The sequence below is a fragment of the Homarus americanus genome, unplaced genomic scaffold (genome assembly GCF_018991925.1).
Source record: "Homarus americanus isolate GMGI-L3 unplaced genomic scaffold, GMGI_Hamer_2.0 scaffold54433, whole genome shotgun sequence".
Lineage (NCBI taxonomy): Eukaryota > Metazoa > Arthropoda > Malacostraca > Decapoda > Nephropidae > Homarus > Homarus americanus.
In genome coordinates, this window is record NW_024731440.1 from 2,534 (window position 1) to 29,237 (window position 26,704).

Below are 26,704 nucleotides of genomic sequence, written 5' to 3' on the forward strand. Positions count from 1 at the left end.
ATATATATATATATATATATATATATATATATATATATATATATATATATATATATATATATATATATATATATATATATATATATATATACATACATACATATAAGCCTATGCTCATGAGAAGGATGGTGGTTGCAGGCCAGCCAACAGAATTGTTTGTGCATGGACAGCTATGGAGAAAATCAACAGAGATAATGGTTGTCTCTTTGTTATCCGTGGGTCACATAAAGGAGTTCTGGAACAGCATGACTATCCTGACTGGGAGGTAAGAAGCTGATTTTGAGGATTTTCTCTTTTTATCTCTGATATGAATAATAGTTGCTTTAATACAAAATAGATGACCTAGCTTAAAAGAAAAGTTATAAGAGAACTTTCTTCTTTTATCACTATTTATTCACAATGTCAGACCTATGTACAGTATTTCAAAAAAGTATCTGCCAGGAAGGATCCGATGTCTTCCGAAATACTACATTTGGTAACCTAATATCATATTAATTATGCCGAAATAAATACACATTGCATTGGGTTTTTTAAACTACCGGTGTATACCAAATTAAATGCATGTCCCAATATCTATCATCAGTTGTCTCAATGTTTCACACCGAGTCTGGACAGGTACATTTTTGAGATACATGGGGTCCCTGACGTACAAATGTCTGACTTACGAACGCCTGCCGCTAGGAACGGGGTTATATTTGAAATTTACAGTATTTTATTTACCTGATGACTTATTTTTTACATTCATTTACTGTATTTTGTCATTCTATTTCTTTGTTTCAAATTAGCTGATTTTAGTTGTATATGAGGACTTAGGCTATGATATAGTGGGATTTTAAACATTGTTCTGTAAGTACAGTAGGTACATAGCATGTGTTCTGACATACGTACAAATTCGACTTCGGAACATCCTCAGGAACGGAACCCATTCGTAACCTGGGGACCCTCTGTACTTCACAATATTTCATTTTGAACTCAGACTATTACAGGTTTTGTAAGGGATTCCATTCTGCAGAGAGCAGGGTTCTGAAGGTGTATTGACCCAAGACTTGTTTTGTGGCCTGTGTGGATTGAGGAGAAATATGAACAGTGGTACAGAAGTGTACTCAAAGCTGTTAGCACTGACAACTGGCTCAATTTTTGTACAGGGACTGAAGTAGAGCTGAGAGAGATATTGTCATTATTTTTAGAAAGGGACAGAAATAAGACATACCACATTAGGCAAGACTAAAAGTTTAGACTGCAGTGACTTTTAATTGCACATGTTGAAAAGGGGTCAATAATTTGTCATTCTTCAGTTAATTTTGAAAGTACATTATTTTGAAGTCAACTTGCTCCCACTGCATCTCATTTCAGAATGGTGTGATCATGGTGTTAGAGGCTATGATGGTGTACCCAAGACAATGCTGAGTATGGAAAAGGGTGACACTGTTTTCTTTCACCCCATCCTTTTACATGGATCAGAAGCTAATCGTACCCAGGTATTGAAAACCCAATTATTTGTAGTGGTTGAGGATTTTTTTTTTTTCTGGGGCATAGAAGCACTCCACCCTAAAGATCTCTGGTTCACATCCAGGCCACCCCTAGATGCCCTAGCTGTGAATGATCAACTTTGCAGTCAGGGAAGGGAGTGCAACTCCAACTATACTGCCTCCTTGAGTATTGGAAGTTTATCCTCTAACTACCCCCCAATCAGTCTAACATCAATAGTAAGCAAATTACTGGAAGCAATCATTTCAAACTCTATACGAAATCACCTGTAGAAGCACCGATTGATCAATGATTCCCAGCATGGCTTCACAAGCGGACGTTCTTGTCTAACTAATCTATTAACATTCTTTTCATCAGTTTTCGAATCGGTGGACAAGGGGCACAATTATGATGTGGTATATCTCGACTTTAGCAAAGCCTTCGACAGACTAATTAGAAAGGTAGAAGCACATGGCATCAAAGGTAACATCCTTAAACGGATTAGGGCGTGGTTACTGGACAGGAAACAGCGAGTGAGCATTAACAGCATTAAGTCCCATTGGAGCAACGTCACAAGTGGAGTTCCCCAAGGCTCAGTACTTGGACCATTATTATTTATTATACAGTATACATAAACGACATAGATATCGGCATAGACAGCATCATAAGTAAATTTGCTGATGACACTAAAATAGGACGTGTTATTAAATCTGACGAGGACTCCGCAAAACTACAAGACGATCTAAACAAATTTTTCGAATGGTCTGAGAAATGGCAGATGAAATTCAACGTGAACAAATGTAAAGTACTCAGTATAGGAGATGTAAACAGGGAAACCAGATACCAGATGAACAACGATGCCATAGAGAAATCCGACTGCGAGAGAGATTTAGCAGTAATGATAAGTAGGAGCCTTAAGCCAAGTAAACAATGTGTTTTTGCTCATAACAAGGCTAATAAAGAACTTGGGTTCATACAAAGGAGTGTTAGTTACAAGACTAGCGAGGTCATCCTAAAACTGTATCTTGCGCTTGTGAGACCACACCTGGATTACACAGTTCAGTTCTGGTCACCGTATTACAGGATGGATGTAGAATCATTGGAAAGAATTCAGAGGAGAATGACAAGACTAATCCCGGGCATTAGGAGCCTTGAGTATAGAGACAGGTTAAAGCATCTTAATTTGCACTCCCTCGAGAGACGTAGAGCGAGGGGCGACCTGGTAGAGGTGTATAAGTGGAAGTCAGGGCTAAACAAAGGGGACATTACAAAGGTACTCAAACTATCCAACCAGGAGCGAACTCGTAACAATGGTTTTAAATTAGACAAATTTAGATTTAGGCGTGAAATAGGTAAACACTGGTTTGGAAACAGAGTAGTGGATGAATGGAACAAATTACCAAATATCATCATTAACTCGAATACGCTGAATAGCTTCAAACATAGGTTGGATGCTTATATGAGCAATAGGGGTTGGGCGTAAACGGGACTGCCCAGTATGGGCCAATAGGCCCGCTGCAGTTTCCTCCATTCTTATGTTCTTATGTATTTAGTATGCTAAATTTGCACTGACACTAATGGGCCATCAGGATTATGGGATCCACTTTGTCTTTTTCATAAACTGAACCTCATAGGCTTAGTGACCAGCTTTTCTTAGATGTTCTAATGAGTGTGGCTAAGGACTTTTGGAACCAGTGGTTGAAAATTAAATTTTTTTTTTTTTGTTATTACACACTTGACTTCTTTATAAATAAAATTTTGATATACTGTACATACTGTACTCTAAGCCCTTTTCTTTTCAGCATTACCGCAAGGCAATAGCCTGTCATTTTGCAAGTTCAGAATGTGATTATATTGATGTGAAAGGTACAACCCAAGAGAACATTGCCAAGGAAATTGAAGAAGTAGCTGTAACGAAAGGTATTGAGGGCCTTAATTTCAAGGTAAAATATTATACAGTACAAGTTTTAATTTAGATTGTAAGGGAAGGTTGTGTGTTAATGATCTAACAAAGTTTTTTGCAACGATTTATGCTAATTGTTGTATAGCTCCAGGGATATTAAGTGTTTCTTAACACTGATTCACCCAGTAAGAGTATAAGGGGGAGAGAGTGAAGAAAAAAGCTGGAAAAAAGAGAGGGAACTGACAGAGGCATAATAAAAGGAATTAGGAAAGGGCTTGAGATAGGGAAAAGGGAAGAGAAAGGGAGGGTGGGTAGAGGAGAGACTAAAGAACGTATGGGAGCTTGTGAGAAAGAATATGGGGAAGTATGGTTGTGTACATACAGATATATAGTTACCAGTAATAGATGTATGGACCAATGGTTCGGGGGCTATGTAGACCCATAAACACTGAAAATATTACATTTCGAAATATCTGTATATTCAAAGTAATTTTTGGTATTTTAGAGCTGGCTGACTATAGGATTCACAAAAAATGGGATTTCATGATCAGTCATCCCTATACTGTATAATGCATGCGAGTGTTTATCATTCATTAAAAGGATATATTTTGTTTATATAACTCAGTATGAGTGGGATCATACAGTACATTTTCAAAGTATCCAAATCATACAAGGAAGGTAACTTCACTTCCTGCTATGTAAACTTAAAAGTTTCCAGGTAACTACTGCATTAGTTTCTGTGTAGAAAGAAAATCCCATTGTAGTTTAAATTATTTTTATACACAATTTTACATACAAGTGGTAGTGCTGTGTTTAGTTTAATGATGATTGGAGATTAACCAGTGATAAGCAGTGTATTGTGTGAATGAATACTATTTATTACAATTCTTAGGTTCAGTTATTTTTCAGATTTCCTAGATAATGTTTTATGAATAATACATAACTCTTTCCAAACTTAAGATCATATAAATTACATAATACTTTTCAATGTTTGAAGCACTAATGGAGTGTGTGGACTGTTTGGTGATAAAGTTTTAAGCTTTGAAATTGTCATCTTATAGCCCAACTGTCCATTTAAACAAATTCAGTGATCTTCTATAACTTCTTCAGAAATGGAAATTGATAGTAACATTAGGTTTAATTTATTAAAAATTGCTTGACAGACCTATGATAGATCAGTTGATGGAATGTCACATGATTTCATAGTGGAACACCATCAGCAAACAGTCAACATGTAATGTCAAAGTTTCACAGACTGTAAAATAGGACAAAATTTATTTGAAATAATAGTAAGTTCAAGAAGTTTGGAATCTATTGAATAGAAGAATTATGGCCTCTAATAATTTATACCAATCAAATATTTTACAGTAAAATTACAAAATTTTGCTGTTTATTTTTGGTTACTCGTAATACCATATTATGTGAATAAAAGCCTGATAAATCACTCTTAACATTTCTTTACAGGACATCTGGAAGTTCCGCAGCCGTTTAGTTCGTGGTGTGGAAATCAACTTGTAATGAATGACCTATTGTGTGATTGTCTGTCAAGTGGATATATCTCCTGTACTGACATAAATTCATAGTTTACTTTATACATCAGAGTTGCTCATTAATGTGTATGGGGAACCCCAGCTAATACCTAAGCTGGTCTAAATCATATCATGGGTGGACATCACTTTGACCTAACTTGGTGGAGCTCACCACAACTCTGGCTGGCTCACTTTATCATGAGCCGGTCTTACGTTAATGCATATCAATAAGTTGTAAAAGGGGATGTTGTTATCACGAAATTGTTATTGTGTTGCATATTAACCAGTGAATCTACTATACAGTACAGTTGCCAGCAAAAGTTCTCCCACAGCCCTGTGTAGAAAGTTGTTGGAGAACTTTTGCCGGCAACTGTACATACCGGTGTGCATATTGATAATACATTGCATATATACGTACTGCGTATATACTGTACACGTACTGTACATACATATATTGATAATGCATTGCATATATACATATGGATAATACAATGAGTATACAGGATACTTTTATACATATACGTACTGTACGTATGTATATTGATAATCAGTTGCATACCGGGTGTATACTTTTATATATTGGTACTGTACTTTTTTTTTAATTCCGGGATTAGCCCACTTGGTCACAGGTCACTGACCCACGTCGGGGCCTGGGGGGCAAAAAGTAATAAAAATAATAAAAATAATAATTGTTAATAAAAGAATAATAATAATAACAATGTAATAATAATAATAAAGAACCATAAAGAAATACAAAATGGGAATAAAAGATCAAAAGTGAGAAACAATATATGTATGATGTTTTGTCAATAGTAAGAGAAACAATTGACCTGCAATTACGTATATTGATAAAATACATTGCATATATACTTCTGTATGTAGGTACTGTACTGTATATTGCTAATATGTTGCATATATTTGAAGAATTCCACGATTTTCATTGTCCTTTAAGTGTTAATTGCCATTCAATATAGGAAAATTTTAAAAAAAATTTCAAATATTTTCAAAAAATTTCAAAAAAAATTTCCAAAAACTTTGTTTAAATTTTGGAGAAGTTCCGAACATTTTTGTTTAAATTTTGGAAAATTTCTGAAATTCTTTGGAAATTTTCTGAATTTTTTGGGAAATTTCGGAAAAATTTGGAAATTTTTTGGACATTTTTTAGAACATTTCGGAAAATTTTGGGAAAATTTCGGACAACTTTTGGAAAATTTCGAACAATTTTGGGAAAATTTCTGAAAATTTTTAGAAAATTTCTGAAATTTTTTGAAGACAGTCCGTTGATGAAGGCATCCCGTACTAACTCTTAACGATATTCTTTGGCTGTGACAGCTTTTAGATTAAAATCTTTGCCGAGTCTGCAAGTCGCGAAGAAATTTATCCAGCATTTGAGAAGGACGCTGACGTCTTGTGGAGAGCTGATGTCTGGCGAATATCTCATTTTTCTTTTTCAAACTCCGTTGCATCACCAAAGTATTCATACACAGTAGCAGACACATATTTTGTCAAACATTTTAGTTTGTCAGGCGCTCTGTCTTCACGCTCATCAATAAAATTTTCAAAAGTTTTACGCCAATGCTTGTATTCTTTCTCAGCAGCTGGGGAATTTGGATCAACATCAAGCTTGTCGGGGCAGAGTATACGTTCCATGTTGCTAGTAGAATATAAGTTGAATTAACTGTCATATGATATCAAACACCTTCAGTAATCAAGGCTTTATTCAACTCATAAATTCATATACATCTGCAACAGAACAAAGAAAAACCCAATTAGAACGAGAACATTTAAAGTAAAGGTAAACACACACAAAATTTATTCCATAATATGACAAGGATAAAAGTGAAAAAAGATATATATGCCTAATACTTGCGAACACTTGTCAACAGTGTGCAACAGAGAGCTTGTTCATGCCTAGTATGTGCCAACAGCATTAGTGGTGTTGTATTGGCTCCTCTCCCCAACAACTCCCAACTGAGCTCCAGCCGCGCGCCTACCAGTCAATCAGCGTACAGCCAGCTACGCCGAGAGACTAGATCTATGCAATGGACGTAGGGGTACGATCACCGACCTAGTCTCGACCTTCAACCTCCAGCACAGGATCAGAGCGTTTCACACCTTACGCTTAAGCTGCTGTGATTGGCCCTCTCGCTACGCTCACCCCGAATCCTGATCTTCGTAAATTGTATAAATACGGCCATGCCTGGCCAGGGGGACCATTCTACACTCGGCTACTGGACCAGCAACATCTCTCACAGCTCCTCACCACCCAGCTTCCTCAGAAACCTCCTCGCCCTACAGGACCTCTGAGCAAGTTTTTCCTCACCTAGTCACTCCTAAGCACTGCGCTGTACAACAATATATATACAGAAAGCGCATTGTGAGTTTCTATTCTACCTCATTCCTGAGTGTGAGATATCTTCATGTACGTACGTTTGTGTGCCCATACTAAGAGAATTGACAACTGGCCACATACAGTACGCTACACTGTATCCGTTTTTCCTCAAAAGCAGGTACAATACTGCGATACTTTGCATCCTCTCTTGTAATCACAGATGGAAAGAATTTATTTAACGCCTCTACCTTGTCCTGGTCTGAGTCTGCTTTTCAAGTCTATAATTTACTTCTGGTCAATCAGGTAGTCCATCAGTTTATTACTGCTCACTGCTGCTATGTGCTGGGCCCTCACACACACTACGTCTACGGGCTCGTGAATGTACTCAAACATGTTCCAGTGTTGCTCAAACCTGGACTTATAGGAGCACACCACTTGTTGGTTTATGACAGACGGTAAAATAATTATGACAACTATCACCAAAGATTATACACTTAAAAAAGTATCTTAGGTCAGATGAATTTCAAAATGAATACCGTGACTCCTGTTGTCTCAATAGGGTTGTCAAAAACCTTCGTCCTTTGAGTCATTTTGTCTAACACAAAATCGGAATGATGCCGATTGAAGTTTGTGTACAGGTATAATATTTATTGCCCAGGTTACTGACCCGAGTCTCTCTTTAAGGTAATGTATTTTAGAGAGTTGAATATCTTAACCAGTTCGTGAATAACAGCAAATTTAACAATATGAACAGATAAGCTTTCATAGTCAAAATTATATAACACTTTACCTGAAATGTTGTACTATAGGTGAGATTGTTTTGTACTCCAGAGAGTCAAGGTAGTGTGTATGACTTGCGGTAGTGTGTAGAAATTGTGGTAGTGTGTATGACTTGCGGTAGTGTGTAGAAATTGTGGTAGTTTGTATGATTTGTGGTTGTGTGTATGCCTTATGGTAGTGTGTATGCCTTATGGTAGTGTGTATGCCTTATGGTAGTGTGTATGCCTTATGGTAGTGTGTATGAATTGTGGTAATGTGTAGGCATTATGGTAGTATGATTTGTGGTAGTGTGTATGAATTGTGGTAATGTGTAGGCCTTATGGTAGTGTGTATGATTTGTGGTAGTGTGTATGAATTGTGGTAGTGTGTATGAATTGTGGTAATGTGTATGATTTGTGGTAGTGTGCATAAATTGTGGTAGTGTGTATGACTTGTGGTAGTGTGTATGCCTTATGGTAGTGTGTATGAATTATGGTAGTTTGTATGACTTGAGGTAGTGTTTAAATGCGTTTGGTTTACAAAGCCCTGACTATGAAAAGTTCAAGCGAACGCTAATTGGGATTTTTGGGGGTAGGTCACAGCTGGGCCAACTGCAATGGATCTTCAGATGGTTGGATCGCTGTATTCCAGGTATACGAAACGAAACACCCGTTGACGCTGTTGACATCGCGGGCCAGGTTCGCCAGGACATGCAAGCGACCTTCCGGTCATCAGGCTGGTACAACTCACGGGGTGATATGCAACCAGAAAATGTGGAAACATTGATAGAACTAATAAGTTTTCTTCTTTCCGTCCGTGTTCCCTTATATAGCCGGGCACAGGAAGTACAGTATGAACCACCCTTGGATATGGTGGAATACGCAAACAAGCTCTGTCCCCAGGCTACGGGCCCCTTACTGGCGCAACCCTCAGTGACGTCACCACAACCCCAGCAGTCTCAGATGCCTCAGATGCTTCACTCCCAGACTCCTTACGCGACACACTTAGCTCCGATCGCTCCTCCCCGCCTAACATATAAACAGAAAACATCGTTACGATGCGCACATTGTAATAAACGTGGCCACGTAATGGAAGATTGTTTTCAGCTCCGAGGTAATAGTGCAAATAAAGCCACACCCGGTGCAAAGCCATTCTCAAGGTCAAACAGAGAGGGAGCAAAAGCAGCACCTCCTCCTCCTACCCAGACAGCGCGCAAATGGTGCGCTCTTCACAAATCGACATCTCATAGTTCACATGAGTGCGATATACTAATAAAAGCTAGGGGAGTGGACCTAAGTGAAACGGAGGTGTCGTATAGGCGCAAGCAGAAACGTCCCCAGGACAAGTCATCGGGGGAAGACCAGCGCACACTACAGCAAGGAGAGGGATAGATAGGGTAATTCCCGCCCCTCCTTACAACACTTCTATAGCGGCGCTTAGAAAAGTGGAAGTGTTGTCAGTGCCGGTGAGAGTGGATAATACCAGATTGGCTCTTGATATAGACACAGGTGCTTGCGCTAATGTATTGGCCTTGACATCATATCACGAGTTACAACGTAAATTCCCTCACCGCAAATTCAAATGGAGGCCTAGTAACGCTGAGCTCGAAGGAGTTTCAGGTACTCAGCTGAGCATCAAAGGAATGGTGACGTTACCTCTCAGATTCTCAAGACGTGGTACGCCCTTCTACGCGGACTTTTATATAGTTCAGCAGTTCAATTTGCCAGCTGACGGGTTACTTGGTCTACCAACTCTTCGAAAGAACATGATAGATGTTCATCCACGTAATAATAGTGTTACGTTTAAAGGTGTTTCCTACACAGCAATGAGTCATTCTGAACCTATGCTCACCGCTAGGACGAAAGTGTTGTCTACCAATCCTATTAAGAGGAAGGCGGATCTTGCGTCAGAGATATCTCTCGACCTCAACCACACACCTTCCCAGCGTGATTACAGCAGCAAGAGTTGGAAGATAGTACCTGCAATGTTGAAGAGTACTCTCCATTACCAGAATGAGGAATTCACCAACGCAACAATCCTGTGAGCTGAAGTGAACATTAGTTTCTGCAAATGATTCGTTCACTGCCCAGGGTGTGACAGGACGTGACTGCAGTTGTTGTGACTGCTCATCAATCAACATCCTGTCAACAAAATTCTTTCGTATGGCGTAAACAACCCCCAGTTGCCAGCGCCCAGCACCCACCCTAGTGATGATGACACATCCGGTCTGAGAGATGGTCTCAGCATTCTGAGGTATGGTGTTGTGGATGACGTTGTGTAACAATTAGCGGCGGTTTGCTGTACTCAGGATTTTTGTGAGCATTGACCCAATCACCGGACCTTGGAATCAGCTGTGTCTACTGTGACACACACACACAAGTCTACGGGGTTGCGGGAGCAATTTCACATTATCAAGAAATTAAAGAAAGGTTGTTATGTGTGTGATTTTCTAGATATCACAACAATGTCGAAGTGCAACCAAATAAATTCCTAATTCGAGGTATTGTTGCGAATTGCCAACAGACTCGACTGGCCAGGATAGATCAAATAGCACCACATGTCAAGGTGATCGATCATCCTCAGGGCAAGACACGCCTGTTAGAGCTGCTTGCCGACTACAGAAATAGTAGCCTTGCCAGGGGAAACGCTAGGTCAGACAGATTTAACATCCCATCATATAGCGTTAAAGGAAGGAACCAACCCTATTTACGTACCAGCTTATAGACTACCTCATAGCCAGCGCGCTGTAGTGCAAGATATGGTACAGGGTATGTTAGATGAGAATGTCATGAGACACTCAAAATCCCCCTTTAATAGCCCATTATTCCTCGTCCCGAAAAAGGATGGTGGATGGCGCCCTGTCATAGATTTCAGGCGCGTAAATAATCAAACAATCCCTGATAGGTACCCAATGCCTATCTTGAGTGACATATTGCAATCCTTAGGCAAGGATAATGCGGTATTTAGCAACTTAGATTTGCTTAGTGGGTATTGGCAAATACCACTCGATGAAAAATCACGAGAAATCACGGCATTTAGCACGCCTCTAGGCCACTTTGAGTTTCTACGAATGCCATTTGGTCTCAGAAATGCCCCACTAACATTTCAAAGAATGATCAACACCCTGTTTGCCGGACTAATTGGTAACACAGTCTGCGCTTATTTGGATGATCTAATAGTAGTCAGTAAGGACGTCGATTCCCATCTGATAAAACTGCGTGAAGTTTTGGCCAAACTTTCCACAGCAGGACTCAAAATAAAACTCTCAAAGTGCGAGTTTTTAAAATCCAGAATCCATTTCCTTGGTCATGTAGTTGACGGTGAGGGCATACACACAGTTAATGATAAAGTCAAAGCTGTATCTCAGTTCCCGCGTCCTACCTCAAATGATCATGTGCGTAGCCTTCTCGGATTATCTGGTTATAATCGTTCCTTTATCAAGGACTATGCAACATTAGCATCGCCCCGAACGAGGTTGCTCAAAAAAAGATGCAGTGTTTATATAGGATGCTGAACACGAGGAAAGTTTTACGGCATTGAAGACAGCGCTAACCAATGCCCCGGTTCTAGCATTCCCAGACTACACTCAACCTTTCACTCTCTGTACTGACGCTCCCGGAATTGGAGTCGGAGCAGTGCTCATGCAAGAGGACACGCGTGGGAAGTTTAGAGTGATAGCATTTGCAAGTCGCAAACTAATCGATGCTGAAACACGTTATTCGGTGACGCATTTAGAAACGTTAGCCGTTGTGTGGGCACTTAAGAAGTTCAAAGACATTATCTTTGGCTACAAGATAACTGTTTTTACTGATCATGCGGCAGTCACCGAACTGTTCCATGGCAGAAACTTATCAGGCAGATTAGCACGCTGGTATCTGACAATTCAAGAGTTTGACCCCGAATTTAGGTATTTACCTGGGAGGGCGAATGTTGTCGCCGACGCTCTGTCAAGAAATATAGCACCAGTTATGCCTGTATCAACATTCACTCTTTCGCAGCTGGAAGATGAGCAACGACGCGACCCATATTGGTCAGCTGTTATTTTTGCTCTCGAATCGGGCGAGGATGTTAAACTCCCCAAGTTATTTCTTCCCTTAAGTCAGTTTGAATTACGACATAACATACTCAATAGGACGAGAAAATCTCCTGAGGGTAATGTGTCTCAAATAGTCGTACCTGACACGTTGCGCAAAGCAGTAATGACATTGTTCCACGATGTCCCACAAGCAGGTCACCAAGGTCGTGATAAATGCTTAGCGGATTTACGAAAGAAGTATTTCTGGAACACTATGAAGAAAGACATAGAATTACACATAGCTAATTGTTTGGCATGTGCTCAACATAAAAGATCGACAGGATCACCTGCCCCGATTCTACAATATCCTACACCAGACCGTCCGTTTGACACAGTCGCTGTTGATGTGTTATAACTCCCAATGAGTCATCAGGGATCAGGATACGTCTTAGTGTGTGTGGATCATTTTTCCAGGTTCGTGGTCTTGGTCCCACTAAAAAGCAAAACGGCCGAAGCAGTAGCCTATGCATTAGTGATGAATCTCATATGTCCATATACTACGCCTAAAGTTCTACTCTCTGATAATGGAACAGAGTTCAAGAATGAGCTAATAGAGCATATATGTGCACAATATGGAATTAAACAAACTTTTGTGACAGCTTATCATCCACAGGCTAATGGCCTTGTTGAAAGAACCAATCGTAAAATCCTAGAAACACTGCGTCCATTTGTTAGTGGTTTTCAATACGCATGGGAGGATTGGTTACCGCAGGTTGCAGCGTCGATTAATGGGTCAGTTAATAGCTCTACGGGCAAAACACCCTACTATATTGTCTATGGCACAGATAAACGTCTGCCTTACGACATCCTTACAGAGGCGCCATACCCGGTATATAATACGGATGATTTTGCGGCAAAACAAATTCATGTCTTTACAGAAATTCATAACCAAGTACGATCACAGCTAGCGGCGTCACGCGCCGAAATGATCATCAAACAGCATAAACATGCTAAACCTATCGCACTGAACGTTGGGGACGCTGTTATGTTACAGGTACCTGAAAGGAACTCCAAACTTTCGGCGAAATTTTCTGGTCCATTCCGCATAATCTCAAAAGAAGCAGGCAACAAATTCAAAATATGGAAGCCTAATGCACAGATCGCAGATGTCGTGCACGCGGATCGTCTGAAGAAGACCCAGATAAATGTCTTACCTCAAGTTGATGATAATGTGATTGATACATCCTTACAGACTGTTCAGAAGCAAAATGTCCCAAATGACTATTGTATGAAACTACGTTCTGCGAGTAGAAGTTAACTCGTACTTTCGCGTCAGATGGAAAACGTCGACGGCCAACTACAATCAGCATTGGACATTCTTCATGGTCTCAGCACAGCTTCGATGAATTCGACAATAGTTTCATGAACGTTGTCGTTCAAGCTGTATCTCAACAGAATCGTGTTATTTCTCAAACCTTTCACGCGATTACTGCTCTAGAATCAAAGGTTAATGCAATCATAATGGAGTCTAACCAAGTTTCGAGGATTGTTACTAGGTTACAGAAAGCAATCCCGACGTTAGAATGGCTCCTTTACTTCACAGAATATTTGCATGCTGCTGAAATTTCAGTTCATAAAATTGTAACCTCTAAAAATGAACTAATAGACAGCATTGTAGATGCCGGGATAGGACGTGTGGACGCGAAGCTTGTGCCTGTGCAGACGCTTCTTGAAGCTTTAAAAATAGCCAAGTTGCAGTATCATTTAACTCCTATTTTCAATGACAATGAGGTTCAATATCATTACCCACTGTTGGAGTCAACCCTCACGCACAATGCAATTCTGATCCACATTCCTATGCGAGGGCAACATGAGTTTAATGCATGGCATTTAGAACCCTTCCCCTGGTTTGTGAACGACACACTGTATACCCTAGATAGGCCTAAAGAACTTTTCTTAGTAGATGAAGAATATTCATAGTTATCAATAGAGGATTCTGAGGTACTGTCACGGTGTAAGTCGTCTTATCTACACCTACACGTATGTCCAGCCTACATGTTTGCATTTATTCCTGCTGCAGAGGGAATATGTGAATTGGCAGTCATACAACCAAATGTACGCACAGCGTTAGCGCAATGCAGTTATAGGCCAGTTAGTCTAAAGACTGTGTTCCACGCTCACCTTCACAATGTGCAGTATTTGTTCTTTCCAAATCTCACTACTGTAATATTAAAATGCCAAAATGGTGTTAAGCAGTTAGTTGTGAAAGGGCATTACAAGGCTCCTGATTACTGTGAAATCACTTGTAGTACATTACGGACCTTGCCTACTCATCAGCATTTTGCGTTAAATCGAAAACTCAAGTCTGCTTTAATTCCACTTCCTATAATGAATTTCACTATCAAGGATATTCAAATAGTATCAGAGAAATTAAAAGTGTTAGCTTTCTTGAACGAGACACATTTTGCTGATTTGAATAATAACTTGCCATTTTACCTGTCACGGGAATTTGCACTACCAAGTCTTACGATTCCCTCTATTCTGTTAATTCTGGCAATAATGTTCCTGTTCTGTTATTACCGGGCAGTATCATCCAAATTCAACATTGTTCATAACATACTAACCCGTACGACACAAAAGTCTAGGTCCCCTGTAGTAGAGAATACCCCTACAGTAATTTCCCCAGCTTAGTGTCTACATATCTGTTTATAACATGGTTAGGGTTGTCTAGGATGTACTGTACTCTGTGAGTTATTTAGGCCTCACGGAGCTCGGCTGGTAGGTGACCGAGCGATGTAATAGGCCCCTGTCTCATCAACAGAACGTATTATATAAATGGGTCAATACATCTGATATTATATTCAGATTCACCACCCTGTAACTTTCCACTGTCTATGAGTAAGACATGAGATTGACACGTGAGCGGGCAACTTACCCAAGAGGGCGAGACCCATAGCTCAGCATTTCTGTAAGCACGCACTGCGATGCCCCTAAGCTTCAGTAGCTCACCTCAACTCATATCGAAAGGACGTGACCAAACGTTTATCATACATAAACGCCGTCCCTTTCTCATTCACTCCTAGACAGTGAGACTTACGGTTGATATACACTCGGGAATTATATATACAACCTTTTTTAATAAAACAAAGGAACTACCGTTTGGGTTTCGTTACTTAAAACCCAAATATAAATATGTGTGAACGGACTGGTTAATTGGACAAGCAGCTGATTCAATTTTAATCCCCTGAGTACCGTTGAATTAACCCCTCGAGTACGATGATACAGTACTCATGATGTTGACATTGTACTCAACAGGGGAGGGGAGGGAGTTATGTACATTTCTACTATCATCTCTTATAAATCATATGGTTAAAGTAACTCATATTCCTTTTTTATTTTCTCTCTATAAACTTCCAACTTAGAATCAAAAAGCGTGTGTGGAATTCTCTGGTATAGGAGGAGATAATGCCCTCACGTTCTGCTCTGTAAGTCTTGAGGTGACCCCCCTGGCTACTCCCTATCAAGTGTCTCTTCAGCCTCCCGGTGGGAACTGGGGAAGAGGTGAGGAGAGGGAGGAGACGAGGAGGGGGTAGAGGTGAGGAGGAGGGGTAGAGGTGAGGAAGGTGGAGAGAGGTGAGGAGGAGGAAGATGTGAGGAGGGGGGGTAGAGGTAAGGAGGGGGGTAGAGGTGAGGAGGGGGGAAAGCTACGGTGGGGGAGAATGATTTTGTTTTACATGGATGGGAGGGAGTGGGGGGAAGAGAGCCCTCGACTTGTCAGGCTTTTAAAGATTCTCTCCCTCCCCACGGTCCTCCTCCTCTTACTTAACGCAAATCCACTTCTCCTCTACTTTCCTTCTCATCTCTCTCCTCCACCTCTTACCCAACCCCCTCCCCTCCCCTCCTTTCCTCCCACACCCCCATCAACACATACACTACAATCATATATCAAAGGTATTACAGCTTCACTAAATACGTACTCACAAAGATTTATAACATTAAGATAAAGAAGGAAATTTCTTAGATACTTATGCCTTTTCATCGACGTGTGTGTGTGTGTGTGTGTTGAAAATTAGTTACCAGGATTAATATCAAATTTATATTTATATCAAAGTTTGGTTATTACATACTCTAGTTGTTGTCAGAGATATCACAGGTTGCTCTCGTATGAAATGAGCACCAGTTGTAACAGTCAAGCAGTCAGTCAGTCAGTCAGTCAGTCAGTCAGTTCGTTAGTTAGCTTGTTATTAATTAGATAATATGTTAGTCAAGAGAGACTTCTAGTAAGCTAGTGCTACAGACACACACAAAGCCCTAGGAAGGAAGAATAAAATTTTATTCTAGGTCCCCAGAGATACAAAACCTTGGAGGATTAGTAAAAACACCACGAGGACATTTTAAAGTGGAGGATTGTTGTCGCTAAGCCGCGGATCTGAGTACGGCTGGATATCTTCAATATAAGGAGCCTGCAGTTCCTTCCACAGACATTCGGATTACTATTATAACAGAGAAGGGGCCGACAGCTCCTTCCCAGAGACAGACAGGGAGAGACAAAACTCAGAAGAAAGAGGAATCACGCTCTTTACTAGTCGAGATCGGGAGGGAGACTTCTCTCCCCACTCCCAGCACCGAGTCCCCAGCTAGCAGAGTCTCCCACAGGAGACAGAGTCCAGCCACACATGCAGACATTCCCCAGCCACTGGGCCTCCCTCAGGTCACACATGAGTCATTGTCAGAGCGATCCATAGGGTGAGTTAATTACGGTGGGAAGTGTATCCATTTCGTGTTTGTGTCCGAGAGTCATTGTCTAGTAACTTCGATATAATGATTTATTAATGTGCCCATAGCATTGAGTTAACTAATAAATAGCTGTACTTAGAGTTGGTATTTAGAGTATTCCCCCTAAGAATATAATACCAAGTCAAAGTAACTAACCGGTCACGCTACCAAACTCCCTCACTTTACAATCCTGCAACTAAAATTCTTCCTATATTTCCTACTCTGAGTTTCACTTGTTATACAGAAGAGAAACGTGAACAATATCACACACACACACACACACACACACACAGTCGCGGTCAAAGTCCCACACACAAACACTTGATTAACCTCGTGAATAAAATATGACCCCCACAATTTCCATCTGAAGTGAAGCTTATTGGAAGCTGTGGCGTCTGTCTGTCTGTCCAGCAATTTATGCCCCTCAGTCTCAAGATATAATCGAGGGTTTATGTGGCACAGAATTCGTTTATGTGGCACAGAAAGTGTTTAGGTACCACAGAAAGTGCTTTATATACAGTCAACTACTGAAGTCCGTTCGCCTCTCCCCCTGAACCACGAACCCCGAGAATCAGACTCATGAATTCGAATCATTAAGGACAGAATAATGTATCAGTCTATTGCCCCGGTTCACGCGTCTGAATCTCGGGGTTCGTGGTTCAGGGGGAGAGACGACAGAACTTTTGTAGGGGACTGTAAATGTGGCTCTTATGAGTAAAATTCTCTATGTCAGCTACAGATACAGTATTTTCAAAAACTGCAGTGGCTTAGCAGTTGACCCCCGCTCCGTGGTGTATGGCGGCGCTGGTTGACCTAGACCACGAGGCATACACTGGGGAATTGGTGGGGTCGGCAAACAGCGTTTGTAGGGGAGAATTCCACTACAATACTCCCCCTTCCCTCCAGGCGGTGTAGGAGACTTGTTGTCTGCAGAGTTGCTTAGCACATGTGAGGCAGAACGGGCGGTGCATGCCTCATGTGAGACAACGGCGATGGCGTGGATGAGCCGGTCGCTGGATACAACTGTCTATATACACACTATCTGTGGGAGAAGAGAGGGAGAAAAAGGGTGTGTGGAGGCGATGAATGTTGTGCTTCCCTCACGGCAGGTACAGAGTCGTTAGATGCGCCTGCTGGGGTGTGTGGGCCTGGGTCAGGAGCAGGGGCTGCGTCAGCAGAAGCGGATGAGGGCTCGTGACAGCAGCTGGGTCCACGACAGCAGCAGGGTGCAGGACATTAGCAGGGAGTACCTGAGGGAGAAAAGAGGGGTGTGTGGGTCCAGACTCAGGAACAGAGGCAGCATCAGGGGCGGCAGGGGTTACTGCTGGGCCGGGCTCGGCATCTGAGGCAGGACGGGTGTGCTGGGGTCGGTAGGACGTGGTGCTTGGGGCAGGAAGAGGAGGTGGTGTCTGCTTAGAGTAGCAGAGCTGCTCTAGGGTGTCTAACCTGCGGTGTAGAGACAGTAGTTGTAGAGCCGATGACAGCTGCTTCTATGTGGATAAGCCAGTCTTCCATGTTGCTTGAAGATTGGGAGCGTGATCAGTTTCTCCTCCATCCTGTGTGAGTGCGAATCTCCGGGGGTCACCATTTGTGGGGTATGAAATGTTTGGTGTTCACTCAGGATGGAATGGAGAAAGGAAACTCACAATGTGCTCTCTATATACATGTTGTATTGGATGTACAATGCAGCTTGGTGCTGGGAAGGCAGCATGGTTACAAGCGTGATGTAGAGAGAGCTGGTTGGTGAGGATGCTCAGAGAAGGACAGATTGTGGGTCGCCATGCTAGCCGGCGGGAGCGAGGACGGCCAGGCAGGCGGAGGAGGAGGAGGAGGTGTTGCTGGCTGGTTGGTGTGGGTAGAAAAAGCGATCACCACGAGGTCAGGTCTTAAATAGCAGGGGCAGGCGTGGCTTAGCAGTTGACCCCCGCTCCGTGGTGTATGGCGGCGCTGGTTGACCTAGACCACGAGGCATACACTGGGGAATTGGTGGCGTCGGCAAACAGCGTTTGTAGGGGAGAATTCCACTACAGTACTCCGTTGTTTCCATTTTCCCGTGTGATTTTATCAATATATATATATATATATATATATATATATATATATATATATATATATATATATATATATATATATATATACGAAAGCCTTGGGAACTTTGTGTTTTCTTCTTTCCTTGTGGTTATCAGCATATACCTGATCACGCGCACCTACAGTGATTTACTTGCATATATATATATATATATATATATATATATATATATATATATATATATATATATATATATATATATATATATATATATATATATATATATATATATATATAGTGAAATTAATTTAGGGTAATTTGTGACAAACAAGGTAATTTTGAGACAGAATCTAGGGAATTTTTTGCAACGAGACCTGGCAGGACTGCAGTATGTACTGAGTAACTAAGTGCCTGAGACGGCGCCTAGCCTTATAGTCGGCATTATGAAAATATTATTTGCATCAAATTACTGAAGGGGGGGAATAATAGCTAGCGACTTTCCATGGAAGATTTAGCGACATTTAGCTACTTTTAGGTACCAGCCTAGCGACATTTAAAAATCCGAGTTGGCAACCCTGCTAGCCTACTGGTGCTGCTCAGAGTTGCCAACTTAGCGACTTTGTAGCTAGATCTAGAGCTTTTTGTTTTTTTCTAGCGACATTTTAGAGCGATTTGCGACTTGTCGCAAATCTAGAGACATCCACAGAAATCTAGCGACTTTCTGGATACTTTTGGACTGTCCATGAAAACTCAGTTTTCCTAATTTCGAGCCATAATATATAGCAACGGGGTTACAGGGACAATAAATAATTAGAAAAGTTTAATACATTTGAACGGGTCGTGGTACAGAAGGAGGGACACGTCTATTTCCTGATCACTTGATGTCAGCCCGTCCATGGCTAATGTTGCCGTGTCGTCATTTATTTGTCTATTACCTTCGCCTTTGTAGCACCTGGGTAACTTACCTTTTTGTCAGATATGCAATATGAATTTCATTAATACGCTAAATTTTAAAGAATATTAGCAAAACATCTTATAGAATTAATTCTATCAAGCCTGAACCAAGCACTTCACATGCTTCCAGCTCTACAGTTGTTCACACTGCCGACGACTACGAAGAGGACTGGGATGCAATTACTATTGATTAATAGGTAAGTGTGCACATTAACTTTAAAAAAAAAAATATTTTTATTTTTACATAATGCATTTTATTTATACTCCGTCCATTATAGTCGGCATTATGAAAATATTATTTGCATCAAATTACTGAAGGGGGGGGAATAATAGCTAGCGACTTTCCATGGAAGATTTAGCGACATTTAGCTACTTTTAGGTACCAGCCTAGCGACATTTGAAAATCCGAGTTGGCAACCCTGCTAGCCTACTGCTGCTGCTGCAGAGTCGCAGACGGCCAGTGTTGATCGGTAAGCTTGGCAGTACGGACTCCTTTACCTCATTCTGTGTACACCTCTTCTGGTCGTCTAACCATTCCTTACATTCTACAGAGAGGTTTGTGTTTCATAATTTTTTATTAATAGACTATAATAATGTAATGTACATTGAAGTGCAGTTATAGTAATGTCAAATGTATGTACATTGTACAGTATTGTGGGGTATGAGATGTTTGGTTCACACTCAGGATGGAATGGAGAAAGGAAACTCACAATGTGCTCTCTATATACATGTTGTATTGGATGTACAATGCAGCTTGGTGCTGGGAAGGCAGCATGGTTACAAGCGTGATGTAGAGAGAGCTGGTTGGTGAGGACGCTCAGAGAAGGACAGCTTGTGGGTCGCCATGCTCGCCAGCGGGAGAGAGGACCGCCAGGCAGGCGGAGGAGGGAGGGCCGCCAGGCAGCGGCAGAGGAGGAGGTGTTGCTGGCTGTGGCTGTAGGTAGAGAGAGAGATCACCACGAGGTCAGGTCTTAAATAGCGGGGGTAGGCGTGGCTTAGCAGTTGACCCCCGCTCCGTGGTGTATGGCGGCGCTGGTTGACCTAGACCACGAGGCATACACTGGGGAATTGGTGAGGTCGGCTAGACAGCGACAAACAGCGTTTGTAGGGGAGAATTCCACTACAATACTCCCCCTTCCCTCCAGGCTGTGTAGGAGACTTGTTGTCTGCAGAGTTGCATAGCACATGTGAGGCAGAACGGGCGGTGCGTACCTCATGCGAGACAACGGCGATGGCGTGGATGAGCCGGTCGCTGGGGACAACTGTCTAGATACACAATATCTGTGGGAGTAGAGAGGGAGAATAAGGGTGTGTGGAGGCGATGAATTTTGTGCTTCCCTCACGGCAGGTACCGAGTCGTCAGATGCGCCTGCTGGGGTGTGTGGGCCTGGGTCAGGAGCAGGGGCTGCGTCAGCAGAAACGGATGAGGGCTCGTGACAGCAGCTGGGTCCACGACAGCAGCAGGGTGCAGGACATTAGCAGGGAGTACCTGGGGGAGAAAAGAGGGGTGTGTGGTCCGCACTCAGGAACAGAGGCCGCATCAAGGGCGGCAGGGGTTACTGCTGGGCCGGGGTCGGCGTCTGAGGCAGGACGGGTGTGCTGGGGTCGGTAGGACGTGGTGCTTAGGGCAGGAAGAGGAGCTGGTGTCTGCTTAGAGTAGCAGAGCTGCTCTAGGGTGTCTAACCTGCGGTGTAGAGACAGTAGCTGTAGAGCCGATGAGAGCTGCTTCTGGGTGGATAAGCCAGTCTTCCATGTTGCTTGAAGACTGGGAGCGTGATCAGTTTCTCCTCCATCCTGTGTGAGTGCGAATCTCCGGGAGTCACCATTTGTGGGGTATGAGATGTTTGGTTCACACTCAGGATGGAATGGAGAAAGGAAACTCACAATGTGCTCTCTATATACATGTTGTATTGGATGTACAATGCAGCTTGGTGCTGGGAAGGCAGCATGGTTACAAGCGTGATGTAGAGAGAGCTGGTTGGTGAGGACGCTCAGAGAAGGACAGCTTGTGGGTCGCCATGCTCGCCAGCGGGAGAGAGGACCGCCAGGCAGGCGGAGGAGGGAGGGCCGCCAGGCAGCGGCAGAGGAGGAGGTGTTGCTGGCTGTGGCTGTAGGTAGAGAGAGAGATCACCACGAGGTCAGGTCTTAAATAACGGGGGTAGGCGTGGCTTAGCAGTTGACCCCCGCTCCGTGGTGTATGGCGGCGCTGGTTGACCTAGACCACGAGGCATACACTGGGGAATTGGTGAGGTCGGCTAGACAGCGACAAACAGCGTTTGTAGGGGAGAATTCCACTACAGTATCTATTATTTAATGATAATATAATTCCGCGAACACTTTCAGGCCCCTCTATTTTTGAGGACAAACAAAAACTTACCCTAAAGTAACCAAAAATATATTAGTAGAGGAGGCGGTGGTAAAAATTTCCCCAATTTATTTGAGATATTATTTTCCTAGAGTATATTGGTGTTTTTTAATTGACCGAACCTAACCTATCCTAGCTTAACTAACTTAGCGGTAAATTTGCATTGCCACACCGTTCACTTTTAGCAAGTAAAAAATATAATGTTCTAGTGTATTTGTGTGTGTTTAGACCGAATATGACCTTCATTTTTGGCGGAAATTAGCCGGTTTTAGCGATTTTTTTTCGTTTGACGTTTTCCGAAAAAAAGTGGCTAAGCGACTAAAAAATACACAAAAAAACACTAGAAAAACAAAAACCTAACCCAACCTAACCTAACCTAACTTACCATATGATGGAATCGCCTATTTCTTACCTTATTGGCCTGGTTCCTGTTCGTCGTTGCATTCTGAGATTCTTACACAACGCCACATATGTTGGTCTTTGCGATATTTACATTTAGTCTTGCACTTAGGACACTTTACTGAGGTTGGAAGAACACCATGCGATCGAAAAAATGCTATAGTTTCTACGTTTTTTTTTCCAAAAACTCGCAATGAGCTCCATATACTTTAAGTGACATCCATCGCAGACTTCCATGGCCGGAATTGAACTTGAATTTCAAAATATGAGACCCAAAATAGAACTCGATTTTGATTGGGCCAAATATACTCTGAATTAAACCCAAAATCATTTTAATTGGTTCCAAAAGCAAAAACGCTTTTGATTGGCCGCGTGACGTGTACGGGAATGCATGGGCGTGATGATTTATGAAGGAGACGCGAGAGACACGCAGTGTTGGGTGAGAGGCAGACGATAATGGCGGGAGGTTAATGGAAGAAAATAGATTTTTTTTTGGAAACGCTATCTCCGTTATTATACATTTCCACCGGTAATGTAATAGATGAAAATTATCTTATAATTAGACGTCTTATTCGAATATGATAATAGATTAGTGATAGGAATGAACGGTGTGTAAACGCAATAATACCAACTTAACGTAACTAAGTTAACTAACTAACTAACTAACTGAGGATGCTCCACATTCGTTCGATGTTCTGGGCGTGTACCGTCATGTAGTAACATACATAATAAAATGTTAAATATCTCGCTTATACATAACTTGGGCCAAAAATGCTTTAGAGGAAAATTTTCTTAGAATTTTAAAAATTACAGATTGGAACTAAAATTCCCTGGATTCGTTTAATGGTAACTAGTGAAAGTGCCTTTTTTTCGTCTTTATATCGTAAATCATTTGTATTGGCAGGGCATGAAAGAAGAGGGATATCATGGGGTAAAACATGGCCAAAAAATTTCAGATATTTTACTTTTGGACATAGCGCCCCCGAAAGTTATAAGCTACCGAAGCATTTAGATTTCACTGTTATGAGCATTTTGAACCGCATACTGTATATACATGGCGGATAATCATCAGGAACTTCACTGAACGGGTAACCACCTGGAAGGGTCCATCGTAGGAGCGTTATAGTGGGTTGCGGTGAGCATCATGCCTGATGAAAACATACTCGGCTGTGAGTAGTGCAGGAGGGATGTGTTCAGGGCGCCGAGGAGGCTGGCGTGGAACAGTAGCTCTGAATGCAGAAACTGCTTGTCGTAGCTTTTGGAGTAAGTCGTGACGAACGGTTGGAGTGGTTTGGCGGAGGTCAGGAGGGAGTGAGAAATCCCCGGGTAGGCGAAGGGGTTCGCCTAGGGTGAGATCTGCTGGGCTACAGCCCATATCCTCTTTGTGTGACGCACGGATGCCGAGGAGCACCAAGGGAAGCGCATCAGTCCAGCTGTAAGGGTCGTGCTGTGCCTTGAGTGCGTCCTTCAGCTACCGGTGAAACCGCTCTACCATGCCGTTGGCTTGAGGGTGGTATGTGGTAGTGCATTGCCTAGACGTGCCGAGGAACTGTAGGAGGTCCTGCCAGAGTTGTGACTCAAACTGGGCTCCTCGGTCAGTGATGATGGTTGCGGGGGCCGAAACGGGAAACCCAACCCGACATGAAGGCGCAGACGGTAGACTCTGCTGTAGCATTGGGCATGGGAATGGCTTCTGTCCACCTGGTGAAACGGTCGATGCAGGTGAAGATGTAGGTGCTACCGTAGGATGATGGAAGAGGTCCCACGATGTCGAGGTGTACTACTTGAAAACGTCCTTTGGGAATAGGGAAGGTTTGTAAGGGGGCCCGTATGTGACGATGTATTTTGGAGGACTGGCAGGCCAGGCACTGGGCAGCCCATTTCTTAGTATCAGACTTGATGCCGGGCCAGACGACACGTTGCGTGAGGAGGCGCTGGGAGGCCCGCACACCCGGGTGGCTGAGACCATGGATGCGGTCGAAAACAGCGCGGCGGTGGACGTGAGGCACGAACGGTCTAGGCTGTCCACAGGATACGTCGCACCACAATTTTATCTTTGTGCCAGGAACAGGGAGTTCTTGGAGTGTGAGGCCTGAGGGGGATGTCTTGTATGCTGCCAGGTCTTCGTCTTTCTCTTGAGCCGCGGCTAGCTGCCCATAATCAATGGGTGGAGATGAGGGAAGAATGGTGGATATACAACGAGAGAGGGCGTCGGCGATCTCGTTGTGGCTGCCTTTAATGTGTTGGACATCGCTGGAAAACTCTGAGATGTAAGCCAAGTGGCACAGGACACGAGGTGTATGTGATTGGGAAGCTGAAGCGAAGGCGTGGACGAGGGGCTTGTGATCAGTGAAGATGGTGAACTGACGGGCCTCGAGGAAGTGCTGGAAATGTTTGACAGCCAGGTATATGGCCAGGAGTTCTCGATCAAAGGCGCTGTACTTGAGGTGTGGTGGCTGAAGCCGTTGTGAGAAGAAAGCAACGGGCATGAGAATTCCGTTGATCTCCTGCTGTAAGAAGGCGCCCACTGCAGTAGAAGAAGCGTCTGTTGTGAGAGTGGTCCGAGCATTAGGTGTGGGGTGGGCCAGGAGGGTGAGGCGTGTAATGTGCTGTTTGATAGTGGTGAATGCCGTAGTAGCCTCTTGAGTCCACACGAGAGACTTGTGAGACTTCTTTGGGCGTCCCTTGAGAAGGTCGTGTAGGGGGGCTAGGACGGTGGCAGCTTTGTCAATGAAGCGGTGGTAGTAGTTGACTAAACCCAGGAATTCTCGGAGTTTCTTCGCCGTTTCAGGTTTGGGGAACTCCCTAATCACAGTTATCTTCTGTGGTAGGGGTTGTATGCCACTGGGCGAGACTCTGTGACCGAGGAAATCGATGGCCGAGGTTCCAAAGACGCAATTAGCAGGATGAACTTTCATGTTGTTGTTCTGCAGGCGTTGGAGAAGGAGTTGTAAGTGGTGCTGGTGCTCGGCAGGCGTCGAAGATGCGACGAGGATGTCGTCAATGTAGACGGTGACAAAATCGAGGTCGCGAAGCATATGGTCCATGTACCTCTGGAAAGTCTGTGCTGCATTGCATAAGCCAAAACTCATGAAAGTGTACTCGAAGAGTCCAAACGGAGTGGTGATGGCTGTCTTCTGGGTATCTGCCGGTGCTACTGGGATCTGGTGGAAGGCACGCTCCAAGTCGATCTTCGAGAAGATAGTCTTGCCATGAAGTTTGTGGTGAAAGTCCTGGACATGCGGAATAGGGTACCTGTCAGGTTTGGTGACGAGATTCAGGGCTCTGTAGTCGCCACACACCCTCCTCTCGCCGGGTGTTTGCTTAGGAACCATGTAAAGAGGCGATGCCCAGGGACTCCTTGAAGGGCGAATGATGCCGTCTTGCAGTAGTTTGTTGAATTTTACTTTGGCTGTGTTCAGGAGCTCAGGGCGCAGGCGGCGAGGGCGTGAAAAGACTGGTGGTCCTTTGGTTTCGATGTGGTGGAAAATTCCCGATGTAGGTGGTGGGGGTACGGAGACTCTGGGTGAGAAAAGCTCCTTGAATTCGTCGAGCAGGGAGGAGAACTCGTTGGAAGGCTCAAGACAGGTGATAGTGTCGGTGTGTCTGGCACGAGAACCCTGGATCTTGCGTGCTGTAGGCTCATGGATGAGGCATAGATGACTTGGTTTGACGCCGAGCCTGTGGAAGGTGAGGAAGTCGAAACCAAGGATGGGTTGAGACACGTCTGCTATCACGAATAACCAACGCAGAGTCTTGGGCAGACCGAGGTCTAAGGCGAGGGTGCGTACGCCGTAGGAGGCGATGGAGGTACCGTTGGCAGCGAACAGGTCATAAGAGGGTTGCTTTGACTTGTCTTGTAGTGAGGGAGGGATGAGGCTGACCGATGAACCTGTGTCGATGAGGAACTTCTTGCCGGAGGTGCGGTCGGTGACGCGCAGTAATGAGACGCCTGGAGGGTCGGAGGCTGAGGCGTCTACCAGCCTCCGGTGTTGCCGTTTCCCGAATAGGTGCAATAGGGCTCACAGTTTCGAGCATTGCGGCCGAAAGTCTGGTGATACCAGCAGAGGGTATATTTGTTGTGCTGGGGGCTGGCTGCTGTGCGTCGGAACTTGTAGGGCGTGGTGTGTGAGTCAGGAACTGGCGCAGCAGCGGGTATGGAGGAGCAGAACTGCT

At 43.3% G+C, this 26,704-nt stretch overlaps 1 protein-coding gene across 1 annotated transcript; it reads left to right on the top strand.

The window, feature by feature from the left end:
- The first annotated feature begins 1,358 nt into the window (after positions 1–1,358).
- Positions 1,359–5,582, top strand: LOC121867607 (phytanoyl-CoA dioxygenase, peroxisomal-like). Its single transcript, XM_042367619.1, has 3 exons — positions 1,359–1,478; positions 3,270–3,410; positions 4,835–5,582. The coding sequence occupies exons 1-3, from the start codon at positions 1,401–1,403 to the stop codon at positions 4,886–4,888; spliced, it is 273 nt and encodes a 90-aa protein (XP_042223553.1). The 5' UTR covers positions 1,359–1,400; the 3' UTR covers positions 4,889–5,582.
- The last annotated feature ends 21,122 nt before the right edge of the window (positions 5,583–26,704 follow it).

Coding starts and splice junctions, on each gene's coding strand:
- LOC121867607 (XM_042367619.1), top strand. CDS start 1,401: ATGCTGAGTATGGAAAAGGGTGACACTGTTTTCTTTCACCCCATCCTT. Junction 1,479..3,269: donor CAGAAGCTAATCGTACCCAG/GTATTGAAAACC, acceptor TTTTCTTTTCAG/CATTACCGCAAGGCAATAGC. Junction 3,411..4,834: donor TTGAGGGCCTTAATTTCAAG/GTAAAATATTAT, acceptor ATTTCTTTACAG/GACATCTGGAAGTTCCGCAG.